The 25,342-nt window shown below is 40.7% G+C and overlaps 1 protein-coding gene across 4 annotated transcripts in view; it reads left to right on the forward strand.

Moving 5' to 3' along the window:
• FRMD4B (FERM domain containing 4B) overlaps positions 1–25,342 on the forward strand; it is a 372,375-nt gene that overhangs the window by 311,800 nt on the left and 35,233 nt on the right. For all 4 annotated transcript variants that reach the window (XM_054481543.2, XM_054481540.2, XM_054481542.2 and 1 more), the window contains 4 exons: positions 5,212–5,295; positions 8,012–8,077; positions 11,541–11,598; positions 13,524–13,610. In XM_054481543.2, the coding sequence (XP_054337518.1) occupies positions 5,212–5,295; positions 8,012–8,077; positions 11,541–11,598; positions 13,524–13,610 (295 nt within the window). The remainder of the gene's footprint in view (positions 1–5,211; positions 5,296–8,011; positions 8,078–11,540; positions 11,599–13,523; positions 13,611–25,342) is intronic.

Genomic DNA, 25,342 nt, shown 5'->3' on the forward strand with positions numbered 1-25,342 from the left:
TATCTCTTGATCATGAGGTTAAGAGATAGAGACCTTCCTGATCAACATGGTGAAACCCTGTCTCTACTGAAAATACAAAAAGTAGCCAGGCATGGTGGCGTACACCTGTAGTCCCAGCTACTCCGGAGGCTGAGGCAGGAGAATCACTTGAACCCAGGTCCTTGTTTAGGACCAAACAAGATCGCACGACTGCACTGCAGCCTGGTGACAGAGTGAGACTCCATTGTGTATTGATAATTAATTGAGGATTTAATTTGCATTTCCTTGATAACTTATGAAGATGAACACTTTTTTTCTGTTGGCCATTTGGATTTCTACTTCTATATACTGCTTGTTGAAGAGTTTAACCCATTTTTCTGCCAAGCTATCTGTCTCAGTCATCTTTCGATTATTCTGCTGGCTTTCTCTTTTAGTGTTATAGTCACGTCCACAGCTCAGCCACTTCAAATATCGGTGATGGCTTGCTGGAAAATTCCTATATTAAACAGGTTCTTATAGGAAAGCAATGTTATATGTTCAGAAGGGATATTTTACAATAGTACAAATGACCAGATTTGGAGGATTAACAGGAGCCTTTTCTAATGTGAAGAAATAAGGCCATGTTCTTCCCTGAGAATGTAATTTTGGGGGCTGGCCATGGTGGCTCGTGTTTGTAATCCCAGCACTTTGGGAAGCTAAGGCAGGAGGATTGCTGGAGGCCAGGAGTTTGAGATCAGCCAGGTCAACATAGTGAGACACCATCTCTATGAAAAATTAAAAAATTAGCCAGACATAGTGGCACGCAGCTGTGATTCTAGCTACTTGGAAGGCTGAGGGAGGAGGATCACTTGAGCCCTGGAGGTTGAGGCTGCAGTGAGCCATGATTGAGCCACTGCACTCCAGCCTGGGCAACAGAGCAAGACCCAGCTTCAAAAAAAAAAAACAAACAAACAAAAAAAACTTGATTTTGAGGGATAGTCAAGATTCCACAAGCAGCAAGACAAGTAATTTGCCTAAATTACTTGTCTGCTTTAATCAATCACTACTGACAATTTGCAGTTAGCAAATTATCTGATTATCTGAAACTAGAAACCAAGAAACTGAGAAGGCATCTTCTCTCCATTCTTTTTTTTTTTTTTTTTTTTTCTAACAAGAGAGTCTCACTCTGTTGCCCAGGCTGTAACATATTGGTGTGATCATAACTCACTAGAGACTTGAACTCCTGGACTCCAGTGGTCTACTTCAGCCTCCCAAGTAGCCGAAACCACAGGCACATGCCATGACACCTGGCTAATTTTTTAAAAATTTCTTGTAGAAACAAGGTCTCACTGTGTTGCCCAGGTTGGTCTCCAACTCCTGGGCTCAAGTGATCCTCCCACCTCAGTCTCCCAAAGTGTTGGAATTATAGGCATGAGCCACCATGCCCAGCCAGCTCTGACTTATGTGAAGAGAAATTAACTAAAGTTTTGATCTCCATCACACACAGCCAAATCTGTATCTTATATGAAACATGGGCAATGTTCTCCTCTCTTCATAGTTCACACCGTATCTCAGTGTCCCCAGGTCTAATGGTGAGTTTGACTTACATTTCTCAGCTCGCTTAGCCACTTGATTTTCTAATGCCTGTCTCACTTGGCCTCTATTAGATATTTGTATCTGAGATGTCTAATATTCAGAGTGACATAGGAGAAAAATTCTGTAAGTCTAAAAGATATGGTTTGTAGAGTATTAGGGTAGAATTGAAGGCAGGGTTTCTCAATCTCAGCGCTATTGACATTTTGGGCAGGATCATCCTTTGTTGTTGAGGGCTGTCCTGTGCGTTACAGGAACTACCCAGTAGAAGCCAGTAACATCTCCTTCCTCAGTTGTGACTATCAAAAATGCTTTCAAACATTGCTAAATGTCCCCTGAGAGGCAAAACTGCCCACGTTGAGAACCACTAATCTAAAGTATATTTCTTCTTTTTTCTTAATAAACATTTTTTGGAGCAGTTTTAGATTTACAGAAGAACTGAATGAAAAGTACAGAGAGTTCCTTTATACCCCCTCTCCCCACCTTCACTGTTTCCCCTATTATTAACATCTTGCATTAGTGTGGTACATTTGTTGCAAAAGTCTATAACCAAATTAGTGTTCACTCTTTGTGTTGTACATTTCTACAGGTTTGTCAAATGCATAATGTCATATATCCACCATTACAGTATCATATAGAATAGTTTCAGTGCCTAAAAATCTTCTGTGCTCCATCTTTTTAAGAATACTTTCTTTCTTTTTCTTTTTTTTTTGAGACGAAGTCTCGCTTTTGTACCCCAGGCTGGAGTGCAATGGTGCGATCTCGGCTCAATGCAACCTCCGCCTCCTGGGTTCAAGCGATTCTCCTGCCTCAGCCTCCCGAGTAGCTGGGATTACAGGTGGCTGCCACCATGCCCGGCTAATTTTTGTATTTTTAGTAGAGACGGGATTTCACATGTTGGTCAGGCTGGTCTCGAACTCCTGACCTCAGGTGATCCTCCCGCCTTGGCCTCCTAAAGTTCTGGGATTATAGGCTGAGCCACTGCACCCGGTTAAGAATACTTTTTTTCGAGGTAGTCTAAACTCTCCTTAAAATGATCCTAATCCACTTCTTTATTAATGCACATTTTACTCGCTTCTCAATGATTGATTAGTACTCAAAAAAAGGTATTAATGAATGAATATTCATCATTATCTCAGATACTGGCTCATGATTAACCTTTAGTAATTTATTGATTTATTCAGCCAGAATTTCTAAACAAATAACATCTTATAACTGGAGTAGATTCTGATTGTGTATAGTTCAAATTACTCTTGAAAATTGTTGGGAAAATGATATGCTGAAGACTAAGCTTCATCTTTCAATAAATCCAACACAGGTGGTATTTTTCTCCAGTTGAAACACACAGCTATTTCTTTAGGCACTAGATATAAAGACTACTTGAGTTTAGCAGACATGTATTAAATGCCTGAATGCTGGAAAAATCTCAGTGTCGTGAGATACTTGTGCTTTGAGGGACATAGGACGAAGGACAACAGCTTCAAGTCACCTGTTTTGTACTTACTCTCAACCATGAGCTTATTGAATGGAATGACAGATAAAATTTCTCCCTCACTTCTTTCCCTATTCTCCTTTCCCTTTTGGCTGACTGCATTTGTATGAGTTAAAAACAATTCCATCATATGACACTCGTTCTACATGTTTTTGTTAACTGAATAAATAAATTTATGATAAATAGCAACTTCTGATCTAGTGAGGTCTCCATTGCCACAAAATTAACTGTAGTCCAAGTAAGTGAATGCTAGACTGGGTTCTTGACACATAGCCTATGGTTCACCTGGATCCAGAAATAACAACATGCATGTGGTTGATGGGGATGATTTCATAACACGATGTTGTCCTGAATTTATCATTTTTGAATATATGCATGCATTTGCCCTTCATTAAAAAAAAAATCACAATTTAGAAGTAAAGGTATCTGACAGTTTTAGGTTTGAAAAAAAAAAAAAAGTAAATGTGGTATGCCAGACAGAACATAAAAGAGATTATTAAGAAAAATAAATATACTGGGAGTTGACAGTTGACCTTTAATATGAATGAATTGGATTGTGGTATATTTTGATTTTCAGGAAGCACAAACCAGTTTCCCAAGATTGTCAATGTGGTTAAGCTATAACTCTCAGATTTCAAATGAATAGAGAGATTTATTCTTATGTAAGAACAGGAGCCAAGTGACTTTTTATTTCCTGTAGTAATTTGGAAAGCTAGATCTTTCACCTGTAGGAAAGGCCACAACCCTGGCTTTGATATGTAATAGCAACAAGGAATGGTTCAATGCTTGGTCCTCCAGCTGGGGGACTCCTCTACTTAAATAGATAATAATAGTGTCTACTGCATGAGAGTACTTGTGGTGAGCCTTACATGAGGTACATAATGCCCAAGAAGTGTGTTGCATGGTATCTGGCACTTGGGAGCCTTTCATCGAAGGGTAGCTGGTGGTAAAGACAGGAAGAAGTGGAAGGTAGGCAGAGTTAGCATTATGCTGTTTGATGAACACCAGTTTGATCAGAATTTTGAGTAGCTACCCTCTAATAGGCTCAGATAATCATGTTCATTTCCTCATAGATTATATCGTTAAATACTCAGCAGTTATTTTCTCTCATAACCAACTATGACTGGGTAGTATTACCTGCTCTCCCCCTTTTTTTTTTTTTTTTTTTTTGAGACGGAGTCTCGCTCTGTCGCCAAGGCTGGAGTGCAGTGGCATGATCTCGGCTCACTGCAAGCTGTGCCTCCCAGGTTCATGCCATTCTCCAGCCTCAGCCTCCCAAGTAGCTGGGACTATAGGCACCCGCCACCAAACCTGGCTAATTTTGTGTGTGTGTGTGTGTGTGTGTTTTTAGTAGAGACAGGGTTTCACCGTGTTAGCCAGGATGGTCTCAATCTCCTGAGCTCGTGATCCGCCCGCCTTGGCCTCCCAAAGTTCTGGGATTACAGGCGTGAGCCACTGTGTCCGGCCTGTTCTCCCTTTTTTAAAGTTCTGTAAAGACCACACCTTTCTCTTGACAACTAGAATTTTGCTGTTTTATAATTAGATAATAGCTAACCTTACATGAGGTACATTTTAGTTCACTTAATGTGACTTAAGAGATACCTTGGGTTTCATTAGAAACATGTTTTCCAGTCATCTTCTATTCAAGAGATTTCTACAGATGGTTGAGTTGGTCTTCTATATTTCAGAGAGTTGTAAGGAGGTAACAGAAGAGTAATATAAAAGACTACATAAACCTTTTCATTGCAATGATATCTATTATGAAAAATTGGTGATGTTATGTGAATGGTTTCATGGTAACCAGTATTCCACCATGATGAATATTATGTAGCCACTAAAGATGATTAGTAAGATACTGTAGGAACGTGGAGAAAGTGGATAATGAAATGTGAAGAATATTCTGTAAAAATACAATGTGAAAAATGTACATTTATAATCAGTTATGTGTAAAATAGACACATGCAAAAAATATTACAAACTTCAACATCTCATCATATAACTCAGTTGTTAAATTTGGGGGCTGCTTCTAGTTAGAGTCCATAACGATGTGTTTGTTGGCTCCAACATGCTGTAAATAGTTATTTTTTTAATCTCATTCATTTGGTGACCGGCTTGCATAATTTTTTGGATAACAGTACCTGACATTACCGTATTCCGTTTCTTTTTAGTGATGAAAATGCCAGGAAAGATTTAAAGACATTACCAGCCTTTCCAACCAAAACTCTTCAGGAGCATCCATCCCTTGCCTACTGGTAAGCCAAATCCACATAACAGGTGACCCATTCTCATAGCCTCCATTCAGAACTTCAGAACTGCATGCTTTTCAGGGCATTAAAAGAAATATAAGTGAGAAAAATATCGAATTGCCAATCAATTGTATAAAGTAACCATAGGTAGACCTTGATCCTTTCAGTGAAAGGATCTACTTGAAGCTTACTGGAGATCATTGTATCAAGACGTGTCTTGCAGTCATTTGCAAAGAGCAGCTGGCTGATGTTTCTGTCAAGTGCGTAAAATGTCGTAGAGTATGCTCCTAGGTGAACATGTAATATTCAATATGTGTGCAGTCACTGTGTAATGCAGCTTTAATCTAGCAGAATGCAATATAAGTGTTATAAAATACAGATTTCCTTGGATCAGAGATTTTCATAATGAACAGAGGTTTCTACTACAGCTAGATATTGTATATATTGAGTTGGTTTAGTTGTTTGTACTTTAATGAATCCATAGTATCCATTTTCATACCACATTTTTTTCTAAATTACATTTTCCCTTAAAATACTTATATTCTTGTTAAATATATTTCCTTGGTTTCAGTCTGAATCCTCAAGATGATTTTTCTTTCCACTAAAATGTTACAAAATAAAGTTTACAAAATAGATATTCAATATTGAGACGTTTGGTATGAAGTTGGAAGTATATTCCCAAATATATAGTGAAAGTAAGTACTGAGGCTACATAGCATCTTGACTCTGGAAACTTCTAGCCATGTCATTTTCAAGTGATAGGTTTGTTTTGTTTTGTTTTGTTTTTTTGAGACAGAGTCTTGCTCTGTTGCCTAGGCTGGAGTGCAGTGGCAGCATGAACTCGACTCACTGCAACCTCCACCTCCCTGGTTCAAGTGATTCTTGTGCCTCAGCTTCCCGAGTAGCGAGGATTACAGGCACCCTTCACCAGGCTCGGCTAATTTTTGTATTTTTAGTAGAGTCGGGATTTCACCATGTTGATCAGGCTGGTCTCAAACTCCTGCCCTCAGGCAATCTACCCGCCTCAGCCTCCCACAATGCTGGGATTACAGGCGTGAGCCACCGGGCCCGGCCAAGCGCGATAGTTTTATTTATTTTTATTTTTTATTTTTTTTGAGACGGAGTCTCCCCCTGTCGCCCAGGCTGGAGTATAATGGCACAATCTCCGCTCACTGCAACCTCCGCCTCCTAGGTTCAAGCAATTCTCCTGCCTCAGCCTCCCGAATAGCTGGGATTACAGGCACACGGTACGATGCCCAGCTAATGTTTTGTATCTTCAGTAGAGAAGGTGTTTCACTATGTTGGCCAGGCTGGTCTCGAACTCCTGACCTCGTGATCCGCCTGCCTCGGCCTCCCAAAGTGCTGAGATTACATATGTGAGCCACTGCACCCAGCCTTGATAGTTTTTTAATTTAAAAAAAAGACATTACTAATGACAACTAATCATATGGAGATAGAAATACTTCATCTTCCAGGTTATACTTGAGATTTACTTTCTAGTCAACAGGTTTTACTCTAGGGCAATAAAAGGGTTTTCTCCTAAAGCAACATGTCTGTAAGTGGTGATAGTAGAGTATTTTAGATTGCGCACAGACTCAGAAGCAGTTTAAATTCTTTTAAAATCTTTCTGAATCATTCAATGAGAAAGTCTTTAATGCCTAACACTTGCTGATCTCCCTGTTTTAACCAAAGAGAGGATAGGCCTTTGGCTCAAAATTTCTTCAATAATGTTCTACAGCTAACATTTGATATCATTATTTTATATGTATTATATTCCATCCAATTATGGCAAAAGATCATTTCCCTTTTGAGAAATTGATATTGTTTCCTTTTCTAGTAAATTAAGTTTTTTGTTTATTTTTTGTTTTTGTGATGGAGTTTTGCTCTTGTTGCCCAGGCTGGAGTGCAATGGTGCAATCTTGGCTCACTGCAACCTCCACCTCCTGGGTTCAAGTGATTCTCGTGCCTCAGCCTCCTAAGTAGCTGGGATTACAGGCATGCGCCACCACAACCAGCTAATTTTGTATTTTTAGTAGAGACGAGGTTTCACCATGTTGGCCAGGCTGGCCTCAAACTCCTGACCTCAGGTGATCTGCCTGCCTCAACTTCCCAAAGTGCTGGGAATACAGGTATGAGCCACTGCGCTTTAAGTCTTTTTTTTTTTTTTTTTTTTTTTTTGAGATGGATTTTCACTCTTGTCAGCTAGGCTGGAGTGCAATGGCTCAATCTCGGCTCATTGCAATCTCCACCTCCCAGGTTCAAGCAATTCTCCTGCCTCAGCCTCCCGAGTAGCTGGGACTACAGGCACATGCCACAACACTCAGCTAATTTTTTGTATTTTTAGTAGAGATGGGGTTTCACTGTGTTAGCCAGAATGGTCTCAATCTCCTGACCTCGTGATCCCCTCAGCCTCCTAAAGTGCTGGGATTACAGGTGTAAGCCACCACGCTTGGCCGTGCACTTTAAGTTTTAAAGGTAGTAATATATACATTATATAAATATGCTACATAAAATATAAGTTAAAGATGATAATGGAGGCAGTCAAATGTCTGAAGTTCAGGAATCTGTCTCCTACAGAAACAAAAGCCAAACTCTATCTACCAAACAAGTTGGTGAAGGCTTTCTCTCTCAAGTTTCCTGACAGCCACCTGATAATGTGGAAACTATGCCTGTACCTCAGATAATCATGCATTGCAATCCTTCTCATTTCTTTGTTTTACAGTGAGGACAGGGTAATTGAGCATTATTTGAAAATCAAAGGTCTCACTCGGGGTCAAGCTGTGGTTCAGTAAGTATCTTTCCTTTTGCTTAGATATAATTTTAATATCTCTCATTTGAAGGTGTCACTTGATTTCTGTTGTGTAGTTTTTGTGAACATAGTCCTTATCTGGTTAGAAATATCTTACTGTGAATTAGAAAATGTCTTGGGTCATTCTGTACATTGGTGTCACCAACTCAGATACCTACCAGTGTCAGGCAGGTAAAAAAATGAGAAATGTAGGACAGATGTAGGGCAATAGGGAATGGTGGGGACTGTGGTAAACAGGTGAGCTTTCATCCTGAGTAGAGGCAAGGTTACTCAGCTTTAGAATTCAGGCATAATGTTGCCAGATCCTTTGTTTTCCAAGAGAAGCTGGAAATTCAGATTTTTAAATCTTATCTCATTGGGAAGTAATTTAAAGAAAATTTAATGCAATGTTAGCCAAATAAAACCTATCTAGAGGCCATGTTTTGTCCCCCAGTTTGTAACTCTACTTTGAGTCTAGTGTATAGTATATTGGTGTTAGATAATGTTTCTTCATACTACTAAGAACAAGCCATTGTAATGTATTTCTACATTTTGTAACTTATAGAGTTACCACCCATTATTAAGAACAGGCCAGCACAGTGGCTCATGCTTGTAATCCCAGCACTTGAGAGGCTGAGGTTGGCGGATCACCTGAGGTCAGGGGTTCGACACCAACCTGGCCAACATGGTGAAACCCCATCTCTACTAAAAATACAAAAATTAGCCAGGCATGTTGGCAGCCGCCTGTAATCCCAGCTACTCGAGAAGCTGAGGCAGGAGAATTGCTTGAACCAGGGAGGCAGAGATTGCAGTGAGCCGTGATTGCACCATTGCACTCCAGCCAGGTGACAATAAAGAAACTCCGTCTCAAAAAAAAAAAAAAAGTTGCTACACTAAACTTTTAAAGTTATTTCTATGCCTGTGAAAACTGAAATAAGGACTTGGAGATTGTAAATTTTCCTCACACTCCTACTTCTTTGCTCTAATCTCTCTTTTTGAGACAGAGTCTTGCTCTGTCACCCAGGCTGGAGTACAGTGATGCGATCTCATCTCACTGCAATCTCCGCCCCCTGGGTTCAAGCGATTTTCGTGCCTCAGGCTCCTGAGTAGCTGGGATGATACAGGGGCATGCGACCATGCCCAGCTAATTTATGTAGTTTTAGTAGAGACAGGGTTTCCCCATGTTGGCCTGGCTGGTCTCATACTCTTGACTTCAAATGATCTGCCCAACTTGGCCTCCCAAAATGCTGGAATTACAGACATGGGCCACTGAGCCCAACCTCTAATCTCGTTTTTATCAAAACACACCTTCTGTTATCTTTGCAGCAGAAATCAGAAGTTAGCATCCTGAAGTTGGATCCTTGACATTTTAATTCATTGGGCCTGTTTTCTGAATTGAAAAGTGAAAAGAAGTAGTGACGATTTCCATTAAGGGTATTAGGGTAAACTAGTGAGTACGGTCATGTACCATTTCTGTCCGCATATACAATGGTGGACCCATAGGATTATAAAGCCATATTGTTACTGTATCTTTTCTATGTTTAGATACTCAAATACTTACCACTGTATTATAATTGCCTATAGTATTTCAGCCCAGTAACATGCTGTACAGGTTGGTAGCCTAGGAGCAATAGGCCATACCATACAGCCTAACTGTGTAGTAGGCTCTATCATCTGGGTTTGTGTAAGTGCACTCCATGATGTGTGCACAAGGACAGAATCACCTAACAATACAATTCTCAGAATGTATCTTCATTGTTAAGCAATGCATGACTGTATATTACAAAGTTCCCAAGCTTAAGACATGGAATCAACCCAAATGCCCATCAATGATAGACTGGATAAAGAAAATGTGGTACATACACACCATGGAATACTATGTAGCCATAAAAAGGAACGAGATCATGTCCTTTGCAGGGACATGTATGAAGTTGGAAGCCATTATCCTCAGCAAACTAATGCAGGAACAGAAAACCAAATACCACCTACTCTCACTTATAAGTCGGAGCTGAACAATGAGAATACATGGACACCGGGAGGGGAACAACACTGGGGCCTGTCAGGAGAGGGCTGGGGTGGGAGAGAGCATTAGGGAAAACTACTAATGCATGCTGGCCCTAATCTCTAGGTGATGGGTTGTTAGGTGCAGCAAATCACCATGGCACACATTTACCTATGTAGCAAACCTGCACATCCTGCACATGTACCCTGGAACCTAAAAAAGCAATTAAAAAAAAAAAGTACCCATGCTTAAATGCAGAGTCTTATTCTTTCCCCTGATCATTATTGTGTGGCTTCATCTAAGAGACGGTTTCATTTGGTAGTTAAGGCTCTAGGATGTGGAGTCCGACTCATTTTGTTAGAATTCTGGCTGTGCAGTTTAGTTGCTGCATGACCTTGACACATTGAACCTCTTATATTCATTTACATGCAGGCCATTTACTTTTAAAAAATTTATCAAATTATTGATTACAGTTCCTGGAGAAATTGATCATCAAAATGTCATTAAAAAGTCTACTTGCGTTAAAACAGGAGCCTCAGTTCCTTGAGGGCAGAGAGAAGCATTACACAATTTAGTCCACTCCAAAGCCTTAAAGGTATACAATAAACACTACTGAATTAAAAATAGCAAGTAGCGGCATTGTTGCTTTAATTTTTATTCTGGGGGACTTTTTTTTTTTTTTTTTTTTTTTTTTTTTGACAGATTCTCGCTCTGTCGCCCAGGCTGGAGTGCAATAGTGCAATCTCGGCTCACTGCAACTTCCACCTCCTGAATTCAAGCAATTCTCCTGTCTCAGCTTACAGGCGCCCACCACCACGCCCAGCTAATTTTTTGTATTTTTAGTAGAGACGGGGTTTCACCATGTTGGCCAGGCTGGTCTTGAACTCCTGACCCCAGGTGATCCACCTGCCTCGGCCTCCCAAAGTGCTGGAATTACAGACGTGAGCCACCACGCCTGGCCTGGGAGGACATATTTTTTAAGTCAGGTTTACATACCATAATTCATAGTTTTAAAGTATAAACTTCTAGGAGTTTTGACAGATGTTTCTAGTTATTTAACCTCTACCACAAGCAATATGTGGAATAGCTTTATTGTTTAACTTATGAGTATGACCCAAAAGTTGGTGCCCATTGCTTGCATCATTAGAGGCTTACTTTAAAAAATACTTGCAAGTGGAGTTTATAATATGGTACATTCCTAATCCATAAACATTTGAATGTGTGGAAAGTAACATTTTCTATAGCTTTTTGAAATTGAGTTTCTATTAGCATTTTCCTAACATTTGGATAAGCTAAAATATATTACTCCCCAAAATGGTTTATTCTGTTTCTACCTGAGTGAACCATATTAATTATTCTTATAATAAGGAAAGTAGAAACGTGGTGTTTCTTTAAATGACTTTTCCCAAAAGGGTCCTCTAACTTTTTAATAAGATTGTGATACATATTTATTTTCCATAGGTATATGAAAATAGTAGAAGCTCTACCAACTTATGGTGTCCATTATTATGCAGTAAAGGTAAATAGTTTTACATAACAAAGCTTTCATGATGATTGAGAGTTATTGCACAATACCAGCTTTTTTCATACTATATAAAAGGCTGATTATATCTTGCCATTTGTAGCAAATTATAAAGTACATTATTTCTGCAAAATACTTGCTACGTTAAAATGTTTTTCCAAGACCTCTCTTCGTCCTAAGATGTTCAGATCATTCTCTTTTGAAACACCTCTGCTTGCTGTTTGGTCTTTTTTCCAGTTGGTCACCTTTCTAGCACTACCAGATCTTCATTTGAGAGTGCTTTTGTTTGAAAATTATGCAGTCTCCAGCATTATTTCAACAGCTTCATAAAATGCTAAAATTTTTACAGGATTTGCAATACCATGTTTCAATCAGTGTATTACATACACTGTATTTTCAGATGTTTTATAAGCAGGGAGAGATTGACAAATATTTTGAGATGATGAAAAGTATTTTCAGATGTTTATAAGCAGGGAGAGTGACATATTTTGAGATGATGAGATGAAAGTGTTAAGGGTGTCTTGTTTGGAAGAGAAATAATTTTATAATTGATCAGTTCTTGATTGGCTTTTCGTGTTATGATAATGTTCATATCTCTATACAATTCAAAATGATGAGGAATTAGAAAATTTACATTATGAGAATACCTGTGCTAAAAATCGGTACCAATTTAACTTTTTTTGTTGTTTGTTTTAGTGGTGTGATCTCAGCTCACTGCAACCTCTGCCTCCTGGGTTTGAGCAATTCTCCTGCCTCAGTCCACAGAGTATCTGGGATCACAGGCACACACAACCACACCTGGCTCATTTTTTGTATTTTTAGTGGAGATGGGGTTTCACCATGTTGGCCAGGCTGGTCTTGAACTCCTGACCTCAGGTGATCCACCTGCCTCGGGCTCCCAAATTGCTGGAATTACAGGCATGAACCACCATGCCTGGCCTCCAATTTAACTTTAATTTCTGCTGACTCTGGTTTGCATATAGGTATCTGTCTAAGCCTAAATTTTCCTTTTCCTGTGTCAGTATATTCTTTGCTTTGGCAAAACATAAAATATAAATTTATGAAAACAATATTACTCACCTCTCCATATGTACCTCAAACCAATTATTCAAACATCCTGTCATTGAATTGTACAGTTCTCCAAAAGGGTTTTCGATATTCCCATGTTCATTGTTAATTGTTTTATAAACATCAGGAATTGGAACCACTTTTCTCATCTTTGTAATTCTTTGGAAATGTCCCCAACCTTTTATAACTGGTTACTAATTAAGAGACAAAGAGCCTTTTTTTTTTTTTAATGGATAACTGGCTTTTTACTGGATTAATTCTTAGTTGAATTACTTACATTTTATTTGTTTGCTTCAACTGTTTAATCAAAACAGTAATGCTTTACTGTTTTTGATGGTATTAACAGTACTGGACTATTTCAACTTAAAAGATTTTATTTGAAGAAACTCCAAGTAGGTGTTTTAATAACAAGTTAGGTTAAATGTTTTGTTGATCAAGACAGCTTTATTTTGACTTGCTGATACTTGTTAAGAGGTGAAATTGCTGGGTGCAGTGGCTCACACCTGTGATCCCACCGCTTTGGGAGGCCGAGGTGGGCGGATCATGAGGTCAGGAGATCGAGACCATCCTAGCCAACATAGTGAAACCCCATTACTAAAATACAAAAAATTAGCCAGACATGGTGGTACACACCTGTAATCCCAGCTACTAGGGAGGCTGAGGCAGGGGAATTGCTCAAACCCAGAGGCAGAGATTGCAGTGAGATAAGATCATGCCACTGCACTCCAACCTGGTGAGAGAATGAGACTCCGTCTCAAAAAAAAAAAAAAAAAAGAGGTGAAATTGGTAAATTTTATTCACTTCTAGAAGAGTTAACAGCTAGGTCTTGGTTCTCATGCTTTTTCATCTTCTAGGATAAGCAAGGACTTCCTTGGTGGCTTGGAATCAGCTATAAGGGAATTGGCCAATATGATATACAAGACAAGGTGAAGCCTCGGAAGGTAAGTGTGAATCACTTTAGGAGAACTTTGAACTGTTCAAAAGATGTTAATTGCGACATAGTTGACAAGCACACACCATTAGGTTGTTGGGGGTTTTTTGTTTGTTTTTTTTTTTGAGATGGAGTCTCGCTTTGTCACCCAAGCGAGGGATTACAGGCACACGCCACCACACCCGGCTAATTTTTGTACTTTTAGTAGAGACGGGGTTTTGCCATGTTGGCCAGGCTGTTCTCAAACTTCTGACCTCAAGAGATCCGCCCACCTTGGCCTCCCAAAATGCTGGAATTATAGGCATGAGCCACAAGCACATACCATTAGGTTTCTATTTTATGTTAGTATGAACAGGATGATGCCATTTATTTTATAAATTTTATATGCACATTTATGCATATACATATTTGAATTGGATGGTAGACATATAAATGAATAATAAAGACATGAGCCATAATTTTTGGTGCTAGTGATCTCTCAATGATGCAGGTGTAAGTCATCTTTCTTCTGCTGCTATTATCTCTGTTTCACAATTTTCTGCAGTGAACATGTCCGCTTTTTGTAGAGAAAAATCAGTTGTGTGCTATTTATTAAAGGGTCACAGGCCAGGCATGGTGACTCCTATCTGTAATCCCAGCACTTTGGGAGGCCAACATGGGCGGATCAGGAGGTCAGGAATTTGAGACCAGCCTGGCCAACAAGGTGTAACCCTGTCTCTACTAAAAATACAAAAATTAGCCAGGTGTAGTAGCAGGCATCTGTAATCCTAGCTACTCAGGAGGCTGAGGCACGAGCATTGCTTGAACCTGGGAGGCAGAGGTTGCAGTGAGACAAGATTGTGCCACTGCACTCCAGCCTGGGCAACAGAGACAGACTCTATCTCAAAAAAAAAAAAAAAAAAAAAAGAGGGTCACAATCGATCAGATTTGGATTTCCAAGGCTAAATAACTAACATTAATGTCCATTTAAAATTTTATTATGCTGTTTTTTTAAAAAATTCATTATTAGCTGGGCGCGGTAGCTCATGCCTATAATCCCGGCACTTTGGGAGGCTGAGTCGGGTGGATTGCCTGAGCTCAGGAGTTTGCGATCAGCCAGGGCAACAAGGTGAAACCCCATCTCTACTAAAATACAAAAAATGAGCTGGGCATAGCGGCATATGCCTGTAGTCCCAGCTACTCGGGAGGCTGAGGCAGGAAAATTGCTTGAACCTGGGAGGCAGAGGTTACAGTGAGCCGAGATCACGCCACTGCACTTCAGCCTGGGCGACAGGGTGAGACTCCATCTCAAAAAAAAAAAATTCATTATTATTATTATTTTTTGAGATGGAGTCTCGCTGTGTTCCCTTGGCTGGAGTGCAGTGGCCTGATCACAGGTCACTGCAGCCTCGACTTCCCTGGCTCAAGCAATCCTTCCACCTCAGCCTCCCAAGTAGCTTGGACTACAGGCACATGCCACCATGCCCAGATAATTTTTAGAAAGTTTTTTGCAGAGACAAAGTCTGGCTATTTTTCCCAGACTGGTCTTGAACTCCTGGGCTCAAGCGATCTTCCCACCTTAGCCTCCCAAAGCGCTGGGATTACAGGCATGAGCCACTGTGCTCAGCTGAATCTGCTTCTCTTGATCCAAGCTCAAGTGTACAACACGTTTTTGCCCATATAAGAGTTGAAGAATCCATGTAGATCACCATGCAGCTGCTCTTGGCTTCCTTCGGTATTACAGTGACATCAAGACTGACTCTTGCTGACCTGGTTGGTTTCGCCACTCTCCCTGTGCCATCCTGCCATCACTGAAAGCACAGGAGTAAAACAATGGCCTCTAATAACAGACCATGGTCAACTGCCTGCATTATCACAACCCGACATCACAGCCTTAATAACTCCTATCATTTCCATCTGTCTCTTGCTTTAATGTGTGTTAGAAAAACAGCCATTCTCTTTATAAAGCAGCCCTATAATCATACGTACTCTTCATCTTCTAAGTGTCCATGCAGCTTCAATCAGTGCACAGTCTTCCATGAGTTATGAAAATAAATAAAACTCCCCTGTTTTCCCCATTTTATGGTTGTGAAACTGACACAGATAACACAAAAGGGTAGATTAGGGAAAGCCATATCCCCTCCGCCACCCACCTCCAATACTGATCCAGCTTTCCTGGATCAGGCTAGTAGGGCATTGAGGCTTCTAACTAGAAATTATTGATAAAGCCGAGGGTGGTGGCTCATGCCTGTAATCCCAGTGCTTTTGGAGGTCAAGATGGGAGGACTGCTTAAGGCCAGGAGTTCAAGACCAGCCTGAGCAATGTGACAAGACCCCATCTCTACAAAAAAAAAGAAAACTTAAAAAAAATTAGCCAGGCGTGGTGGCAAATGTCTGTAGTCCCAGTTCTACAGGAGGCTGAGGTAGAAGGATCACTTGAGCCTGGGAGGTTGAGGCTGCAACGAACTATGATCATGCCACTGCACTCCGGCCTGGGTGACAGAGCAAAACTTTGTGTCAGAAAAAAAAAATTATCAATGAAAACAACAGCGCATCATTCAACAAGCAGTGGAGGACAGTGAGGGAGCATGTTTGTAATCATACTGTTAACATTTTCATTGTATACGCTCTGTGACCAAGATCAATTTAAGGAATACTTAATTAATTTCCAGGAGGAGTATAAGTACTATTGTTCCTGTTTGTATTTCAAAATTGACTTCTAAAACTTAATTTCTAATCAATGATATTAGAGATGAAAGATACCCAATTTTTTCAAATATTTTTTAAAATCAATTTTATTTATTGTTAGCTTTTTTTTTTTTTTTTTTTTGACCCAGAGTAAGATATACTCATGAGGGCAAGGAAAAAAAAATGGCAGCAAACACTATAAAAAAATGCATTAGGGGAGGAAGTCTTCTGCAATCCTCATTCTTCCCCCATGACAACCAGCGACTGTTAAAAAAAAAAATGGTACCAGTTCATTTAGATTTTGTCAGTGTATATTCTAAGCATTTACAAAGACAGAGAAATCTAATATATACAGTGTTTCATAGCTTGCCATATTTCTCTAGCTCACTTATAAACCAATTTCTTTTCACTTTTTTAAAGCTGCCTAGTGTTTCATGATGTGGAAATATATAATTTATTTAACCAATTCACTTTTGATGGACATCATACTTGTTTCCATTTGCAGGAGTGGAGAGAGTTTGCAGAGCATAATAAAAAATCCCAGTCAAAGCAAATACCTTACCCTAGTTTATCTATTTTGCAAGACCAAAATACTTCCTATCATGTTTTCTTAAGGTAGACCTCACTTGTATTGAGATTTTTTTGCTAACTTATTTCTCTTCTGAATTTTACTTAAGAAATAACACTCAGGAGTCTTACTGGTTTTTCTGAATCTTCCATGTAAAATATTACTTAAGGCAATTCACAAGTAATTTATTAGCTAATGTGACTTGATAAGATTGAGCTTCCAGCAGAATGTAAATGCATCTGCTAACAGCAACCAGGCTTTGTCCCAAAATAGTGGTGAATCAGAATCTGCACAGTAAATATTGCAGTTAATTTCCTCTCCTGTACTTATGACTCACAGGCCTTTCTTTACATTCACAGTTTCATAGAAATTGGCAAATATTTTTTGACACTGATCATAATCAGGTTTGCTTGTTCATTCTAGAGTCTAGAAAAGGGTCAGAAGCTACTTCCTTTTTTGGATTTGCAGAGTTTTTCTATTTCATTTCCAAAACATGCCATTCAATTTTTAAAAAGACCCTACACAGTCCATCCTGTGTTATCACTTTTTCTTTTCTTTTCTTTCTTTTTTTTTTTTTTTGAGACGGGGTTTCGCTGTGCTGCCCAGGCTGGAGTGCAATGGCACAATCTTGGCTCACTGCAACCTCCGCCTCCTGGATTCAAGCGATTCTCCTGCCTCAGCCTCCCGAGAAGCTGGGATTACAGGCGCCTGCCACCATGCCTGGCTAATTTTTGTATTTTTAGTAGAGACGGGTTTTCACCATGCTGACCAAGCTGGTCTCGAACTCCTGACCTCAGGCGATCCACCCACCTCAGGCCTCCCAAAGTGCTGGGATTACAGGCGTGAGCCACCACGCCTGGCCCATGTTATCACTTTCTTGCCTTCTCTTTCTGCATTTTTTTTAGGGGTGTCTACTCTGTGCCATTGCTTATTTCTTCCTTTCTTCTTTTGTTAAAATCTGACAATGGATTTTGCTTCCATATATTTGTTTTTTATGTCCAGACAATGTAAGGATTGAGGCTGTTCTACAAGTCCCTCTCCTGGCCTAGTTTGCACAAATGAAAGAATGCATAATTTAAAGGACCATAAGCACAGCCTTCTATTAAAGGAGGATCATGCTTCAGCTGTTCGTGTGGACCTGTGCAGGCTGCAAGTTTACCAATAGACCAGCAGGAATGAAGGTCAAATTGGCAAACTCTAATGAAACAAAGGCTATAATGAGAGGCCTTAAGGTGCTCAGCCTCTTGAGCCACATCCTGTCTTGTTACAATTAGGTGGCTTAAAAGCAGGCCAGAAGGAGGGAAATTTACGAGAATACCTACTAAGAATAAGAAAACTGATGCCGAAAGGCTGTTTTGAAGAGGAGTTTTTCCAAGATCTCCCAGCAGTGACCTTCAGACATTTCTGTATCAGTTATCACCTGTGAATGTTAAGGGTGGGGAGGTATTTGTTTGACCTCCCAGGGCATCCAGCAGATGCTCTTCAAGTCTTTTATTTATATGGCTTTTTTGCCAGTCCGGGGTGCCAACAAGTTGTTTTCAACCAGTGTGTAGTGTAGTTGAGTGATGCAGGGAAAGAGTTTGGGAGGCATCCCAACCTCTGCCCCTGGTGTCTATTTACCGTACCACCTTGAGCATGTTGTTTAATCTCTCTTTAAAAGTGGTTTTCTCATCTGCACAAGAGTATTGCCACCAACTGTGTAGGGTGGTTGTAAGACCTAGAGGACAAATTTAGCACCATAGCTGATACACCATCGTCATTAGTACTAGTGAGAGGACAGACGATAAAAAAGTATGGGAAATATTCTTGGATCACTGATTAGAGGGGGACACAACATTGCTACAAACCCACAGCTTTAGTGTGCTAAGAATCCACTCTCAAATTTTCTTTTTCTTTTTTTTTTTTTTTTTTTTGAGATGGCGTTTCACTCTTGTTGCCCAGCCTGGAGTGCAATGGCACAATCTCAGGTCGGCTCACTGCAACCCCTGCTTCCCGGTTTCAAGCAATTCTCCTGCCTCAGCCTCCCAAGTAGCTGGAATTACAGGCATGCACCATCATGCCTGGCTAATTTTGTACTTTTAGCAGAGATGGAGTTTCACCATGTTGGTCAGGCTGATCTCGAACTCCTGACCTCAGATGATCCATCCAACTGAGCCTCCCAAAGTTCTGGGAATAGAGATGTGTGCCACCACACCCAGCCTCCACCTTCAAATTTTCTGTTTTCGGAGATGTGTAAGCACTTCTTTCACCTCCTAACTCATTAACCATCATGCCTGAAGGTGTGATGCAAATTAAAGGAAAAATTTTTAATCCAAAATTACAAACCGCAAACATTCAGGGTATTAAAAATTAAGACAATAAGCAGTTTTACTTTTTAATCCTCCCTTTGTGTATGAATATGTCATTGCAAACTATTAGAGAATGTGAAAACATACCAGAACTCAACTTAATTCCAAATGGTAAGACATTTGGACTTAGAGACTGATGAAGTTTCACTTAAAGAAAAAAAAAAAAGCAGCCTTGTATTCCTGAGTATTTATTGTTCAGTATTTCAAGGAAAAATGTCTGTTCTTCATAAAGAAGCAGACAGTGGGTCAGAGACTGAGCCAAGTATTAGTCTATGTCATGACAGATTTGTATCCCTTCGGCAAATACTTCCCCTGGGAAAACCAGAGCCTGTCAGATGGCAGAGATAAAATGACATACTGTTGAGGTGTCCATAGTGGGACAAAATGCTTTTCACGATAAGTATCTTTTTGCATTATATCAAGCCAAGAAAGACTTGAGGTGAACTTCATCACCACAGGGCATGTGAAGGTGGGAAAAGTTTCTTAGCTTTCTGTTTCTGTCTCTATATGTATTGGAATTCCCAAATCCCTAAAGCCAAATGAATTAAGTAACAAGCACAAAAGTCTTCCTGTTTTCTTCTCAAACAACTACAAGGTTATTTTATTTAAAGACAGTGACTTGGTTATTTCTTTAAGCACAGCTATCTTGAGCATTTCTAAGCTCTTTCCACCATGACCGTACCACCTTGGACATAGATTAGAAGCTACTTCTGACACTGCTGAAATTCCAGATGAGATTAACTGTAGGAGAAGAGAACATGGGTTGTTCTCTTTCTACATTAATGCCAAATAAAGCATGGTATGGAAGAAAATAATTGAATTGTAGAATGTCAACCAGAGACTGGTCCATCCTGTTTATAAAGTGTGTATATAAGCTTTAACCACACCAGTAATCAATCTGATTGTTAAAACCTTCTGCAGAGTCAGTGGGAGGAGAACTCCCATACTACAGCATGGATTTGAAATAAGAACCAGTTCTGCATTTCCTCTTACCAGCTGGCTGACTCAGAGCTGTCACTCAACCTTTCTGGGCCTTCATTTTCTTCAGCTATCAAATTGAGATAACTCTTGTCTGCTGTCCACCTCACAGATCATTGTGAGGACCCAATGAGTTAGTGAGTTATTTCACTAGTGGGTTATTTTCCCCTCCCCACCATCCTTTAATTTATAGAAAGTGTATCGTACAGCACGGTCTTTCTCTTCCCTTCCCATAGTTGATCACAATTAGAATTTTAAGCAGTTCTCGTAAAACATGGAACTTTTAGAAAATTGGTTGGGTATTGGTGAAGAAGATGGAAAGAGGGAGGCCTAGGCAGGCTCCTCTGTCATTTGGAAAGTACGAACTCTGAGTGCAAGGGCAGCTTGGGAGGTTATTGTCTCTAGGTGGGTGGCCCTGGGCAAAGCTTTAACTCAAGATGTTCTTTTATTTTTTTGAGATGGAGTCTCTGTCACCCAGGCTGGAGTGCAGTGGTGTCATCTTGGCTCAGTGCAACCTCCACCTCCCAGGTTCAAGCCATTCTTCTGCCTCAGCCTCCTGACTAGCTGGGCTATAGGCGCATGCCACCACACCCATCTAATTTTTGTATTTTTAGTAGAGATGGGGTTTCACCATGTTGGCCAGGCTGGTCTCGAACCCCTGACTTCGTGATCCGCCCGCCTCAGCCTCCCAAAGTGCTGGGATTACAGGCATAAGCCACCGCGCCTGGCATAACTCAAGATGTTCTATTACTAAAAATAAGGAAAAATAGATCCTGGGGGAGATCAGTAGTTTCTGTCACACTGTATTTGTTTCCTTTGAAGTCTTTGGAGGGATGAGTGGTGAGAAACAAGTAAGCAAAGAAATAAAGACATAATTATAAATTTTTAATTATCTTTGATGGAAACAAATGAGATGGAGGGACAGTAATGGGATGCAGGGAGGGGACATTTGGTGTGTTCAGGGAAAGCCTCTCTGAGGAAGGTGATGTTTAACCTGAGACCTGAAGGGCAGAAAGCTCATAAAGAACAGTATGGCTTGTTCTCATAAAAGAACACGGTATGCCAATGGGAAGGAGATAGGCATGTTATAAAACCAGGAGAAGGCCAGTTGCAGTGGCTCAGCCTGTAATCCCAGCACTTTGGGAAGCCGACGTAGGCCGATCACTTGAGGTCTGGAGTACCAGATCAGCCTGGCCAACATGGTGAAGCCCCATCTCTACTAAAAATACAAAAATTAGGCCAGGCGTGGTGGCTCATGCCTATAATCCCAGCAGTTTGGGAGGCTGAGGTGGGTAGATCACCTGAGGTCAGGAGTTGGAGACCAGCCTGGCCAACATGGTGAAACCCCGTCTCTACTAAAATATAAAAAATTAGCCGGGTGTGGTGGTGGGTGCCTGTAATCTCAGCTGCTCAGGAGGCTGAGGCAGGAGAATTGCTTGAACCCGGGAGGTGGAGGTTGCAGTGAGCCAGGATCACACCATTGCACTCTAGCCTGGGTGACAGAGCAAGACTGTCTTAAAAAATAAATAAAAATACAAAAATTAGCCAGACGTGGTGGCGGGTGCCCATAATCCCAGCTACTTGGGAGGCTGAGGCAGGAGAATTGCTTGAACCCAGGAAGCAGAAGTTACAGTGAGCCAAGATGGCACCACTGCACACCACTGTAGCTAGAGTTTATGGAGTTCCATGTAGAAATGGAAGATGCTGCTAGAAGAAAAGGAAGTGGCTGCTGGACAGGCAGAACCATCAGATGTCCATTGTTTTTTCTTTTTTTTTTTGTTTTGAGACAGAGTCTCACTCTGTCATCAGGCTGGAGTGCATTGGCCCGATCTTGGCTCACCGCAACCTCTGCTTCCCAAGTTCAAGTGATTCTCCTGCCTCAGCCTCACGAGTAGCTGGGAGTATAGGCACGTCCCACCACACCCAGCTAATTTTTGTATTTTTAGTAGAGATGGGGTTTCACCATGTTGGCCAGGATGGTTTCGATCTCTTGACCTCGTGATCCACCTGCCTCGGCCTCCCAAAGTGCTAGGATTACAGGCGTGAGCCACCTTGCCTGACTGTCCATTGTTTTTTCTATTCCTTTACATGTGTAAGCATTTACCACATGGTTGAACTGTTGGCACATGAAGAAAAATGAAAGGTAGCTCATAAATAGGATTGACTAGTCTGAATGCAGAGAAAAGCAATTAGTACGTAAAGCACTGTAAAAAATAGTTCTATGAAGAGGCATAAACAGTAAAGATATATTTTCTTTATTTCTTTCTTTTTTTTTTTTTTTTAAAGACATAGGTTCTATCTCTGTTGCCCAGGCTGGACTGCAGAGTCGTAATGATAATTCACTGCAGCCTCAAACTCCTCAGTTCAAGCAATCCTCCCACCTCAGCCTCTCAAGTAGCTAGGACTATAGGCATGCGCCATCATATCCCACTAATTTTTTAAATTCTGTTATGGAGACAGGGTCTTACTATGTTGCCCAAGCTGGTCTTGAACTCATGGCCTCAAGTGATCCTCCCACCTCAGCCTCCCAAAGTGCTGGGATTATAAACGTGAGCCATTGTGCTTGTCCAAAGTTTCTTTATTATATACTTGTGACCAATGATTGGCTGGTTTGGGACTTTTTTTTTGGTAGCAAGGCTTCATTGATAAGCTAAAGTTGTCAAATTCATCTATCTTTACATTTCTAACTATAGAGTGCAATGTACCTGATTTTATGCTCCCCTCCACCAAAAAAAATGTATTAAGCCCATTGCATTTACAGGGGCCCTGAATGAGTACTTTATATTCTTTGTCTCATTTAAGGAAAAAGCCACAATCCCTGCCATCAAGTACCTGCCAATCTATCTGGAAAGGAAGAATGTATTCAAAATTAGGTATTTTATTGAAAATATTTAATAACCAGACTAGGTACAAAGCCACAAGAAGGGATACCAGTTGTAAATATGCATAACAGTTATACAGGTGCCCAGAGCAGTAACTCAGCCCTGGTGGCATCAAATACATCAGTGAGCATGCTAACAAGAGTCTTAACAGGAAGTCATTACATCAGCCCTGGAAGGTTAGAGATTCGGCCACAGAGGAAACTTGGGTGTGATGACATCCTTTTAGGTGGTCTGGTTTTTACGTTATACATTTCCCAATACCCAGAACTTCTTCATCTAAACTTTTCTGAAAATACTCAGGGGTTTTACTCCTTGTTTTTAAGATATGGGTTTTTGTTTTGTTTTGTTTTGTTTTGTTTTGAGATGGAGTGTCACTCTGTCGCCCAGGCTGGAGTGCAGTGGCACGATCTCAGCTCACTGCAACCTCCGCCTCCTGTGTTCAGGCAATTTTCCTGCCTCAGCCTCCCGAGTAGCTGGGACTACAGGTGCACGTCACCACGCCTGGCTAATTTTTGTATTTTTAGCAGAGATGGGGTTTCACCATTGGTCAGGCTGGTCTCGAACTCCTGACTTTAGGCAATCCACCCACCCCGGCCTCCCAAAGTACTGGAATTACAGGTGTGAGCCACCACACCTGGCCAAGATATGGTGTTTTATTTGTAAGGTTATGAGATCATATCTGAAAAAAACATTCACTACCACAGCGTATACCATTTGGGTACTTTTATGAGATTTTAGTTCAGCACAGCTGACTCTTCTAGTCTGGTCAATTGTAAGCCCCTCTAGTGGGTAGCATTTGCATATATAAAGCAATGTGAACAGGCGTAGTTGAAAGAAATAGAACTCCAGAATTAATTGTTTCAGCGTAAAAATTGTTGTATCCTTCATCAGCACATTTCACCTACCAAAGCCTAGTTATATCACCAAATATTATCCTCTAAGTCAGGGTTTCCCAATCTCAGCGCCATAGACATTTAGGGCCATATAGTTCTCTGTTGTGGGGGGCATCATATTCTGTGCACTGTAAGCATCCCTGGTCTCTACTCTCTACATGCTAGTAGCGTCCTACCCTCCAGTGTGTTAACCAAAAATGTCTGCAAGCATCACCACGTGTCCTGACATTGATGGTTGGGAGGAGTAGGAGGGGTGCAAAAATCACCACAGGTTGAGAATCACTAAGAAAAATTAAAGGGACTCAGGCTGGGCATGGTGGCTCATGCCTATAATCCCAGCACTTTAGGAGGCCAAGGCAGGAGGATTCCTTGAGCCCAGGAGTTCAAGACCAGCCTGGGCAACACAGGGAGACCCCATCTCTATAAGAAATTAAAAAATTAGCCTCCAATGAAATACCCCCAGTGAAATAAACAGAAATATAGTCAGGTGTGGTAGCATGTACCTATTGTCCCAGCTACTCAGAAGGTCGAGATCAGAGGATCACGAGCCCGAGAAGTCAAGGCTGCTGCAGTGAGCTGTGATCCTGCCACTGTACTCTAGCCTAGGTGACAGACCAAGACCCTACCTCATATAAAAAAAAAAAAAAAAATTAAAGGGACTCAGTCCTATCCCACAAATGGCTGCTGTAATTGCTTTCTTTTTTATTTGAGGAAGAAATAAGAATTACTCTTTTTTCTCTTTTTCTTTTTTTTTTTTTTTTTTGTTAAAAAAATAACAGATGCCCATATAGCACTCTTCCCAGATAAGACACGCAGGATGACATGCTGTGATTACACATTGGGGATCTTGGAGCCTGGCTGTATTTATGTATCGATATCTGCCCCTATTTAGCTGTGTGACCTTGGTCAATTTAACCTCTCTGAGCCTCAGTTTTCTCTTCTGCACAATGAGACTAAAATAGTACTGCCCCATGTGGTTGTTGGGAAGACGCCATAAGATAATAGATGCAACATCTTAGTGCTCCAGCTGAGCACTTAGTTTATGCCAGCTGGCACTGTTGGTGTTAACTGTGCGTATTTGTTGTATGACTGTCACTTTGACAGCCTGTATCCTCCTTGAGGGCAGAGACTTTGTCTCAGTCACATAAACATTTGATGGAAAGAAGGTAGATCAATTGGGCTTTATAGAAGCCTATAATTCTGTGAAATTCCAGAAGGTACTAACAGTATATGCATCACGTGTAATCTTTCAAAATGAAAAAAGAATAAATCAATAATATAGTGATTTTGTTTGGCTTCAGGTAATAATAGCAGGGGGGATCCCCCACCGTGTGAGTCATTGATGTACAGTCATACACTGCAGCTGTGACTGTCTCAAATTTAGTCATTTCCAGGCGAATTTGCAG

This window comes from Pongo pygmaeus, chromosome 2 (assembly GCF_028885625.2).
Source record: "Pongo pygmaeus isolate AG05252 chromosome 2, NHGRI_mPonPyg2-v2.0_pri, whole genome shotgun sequence".
Taxonomy (NCBI): Eukaryota; Metazoa; Chordata; class Mammalia; order Primates; family Hominidae; genus Pongo; species Pongo pygmaeus.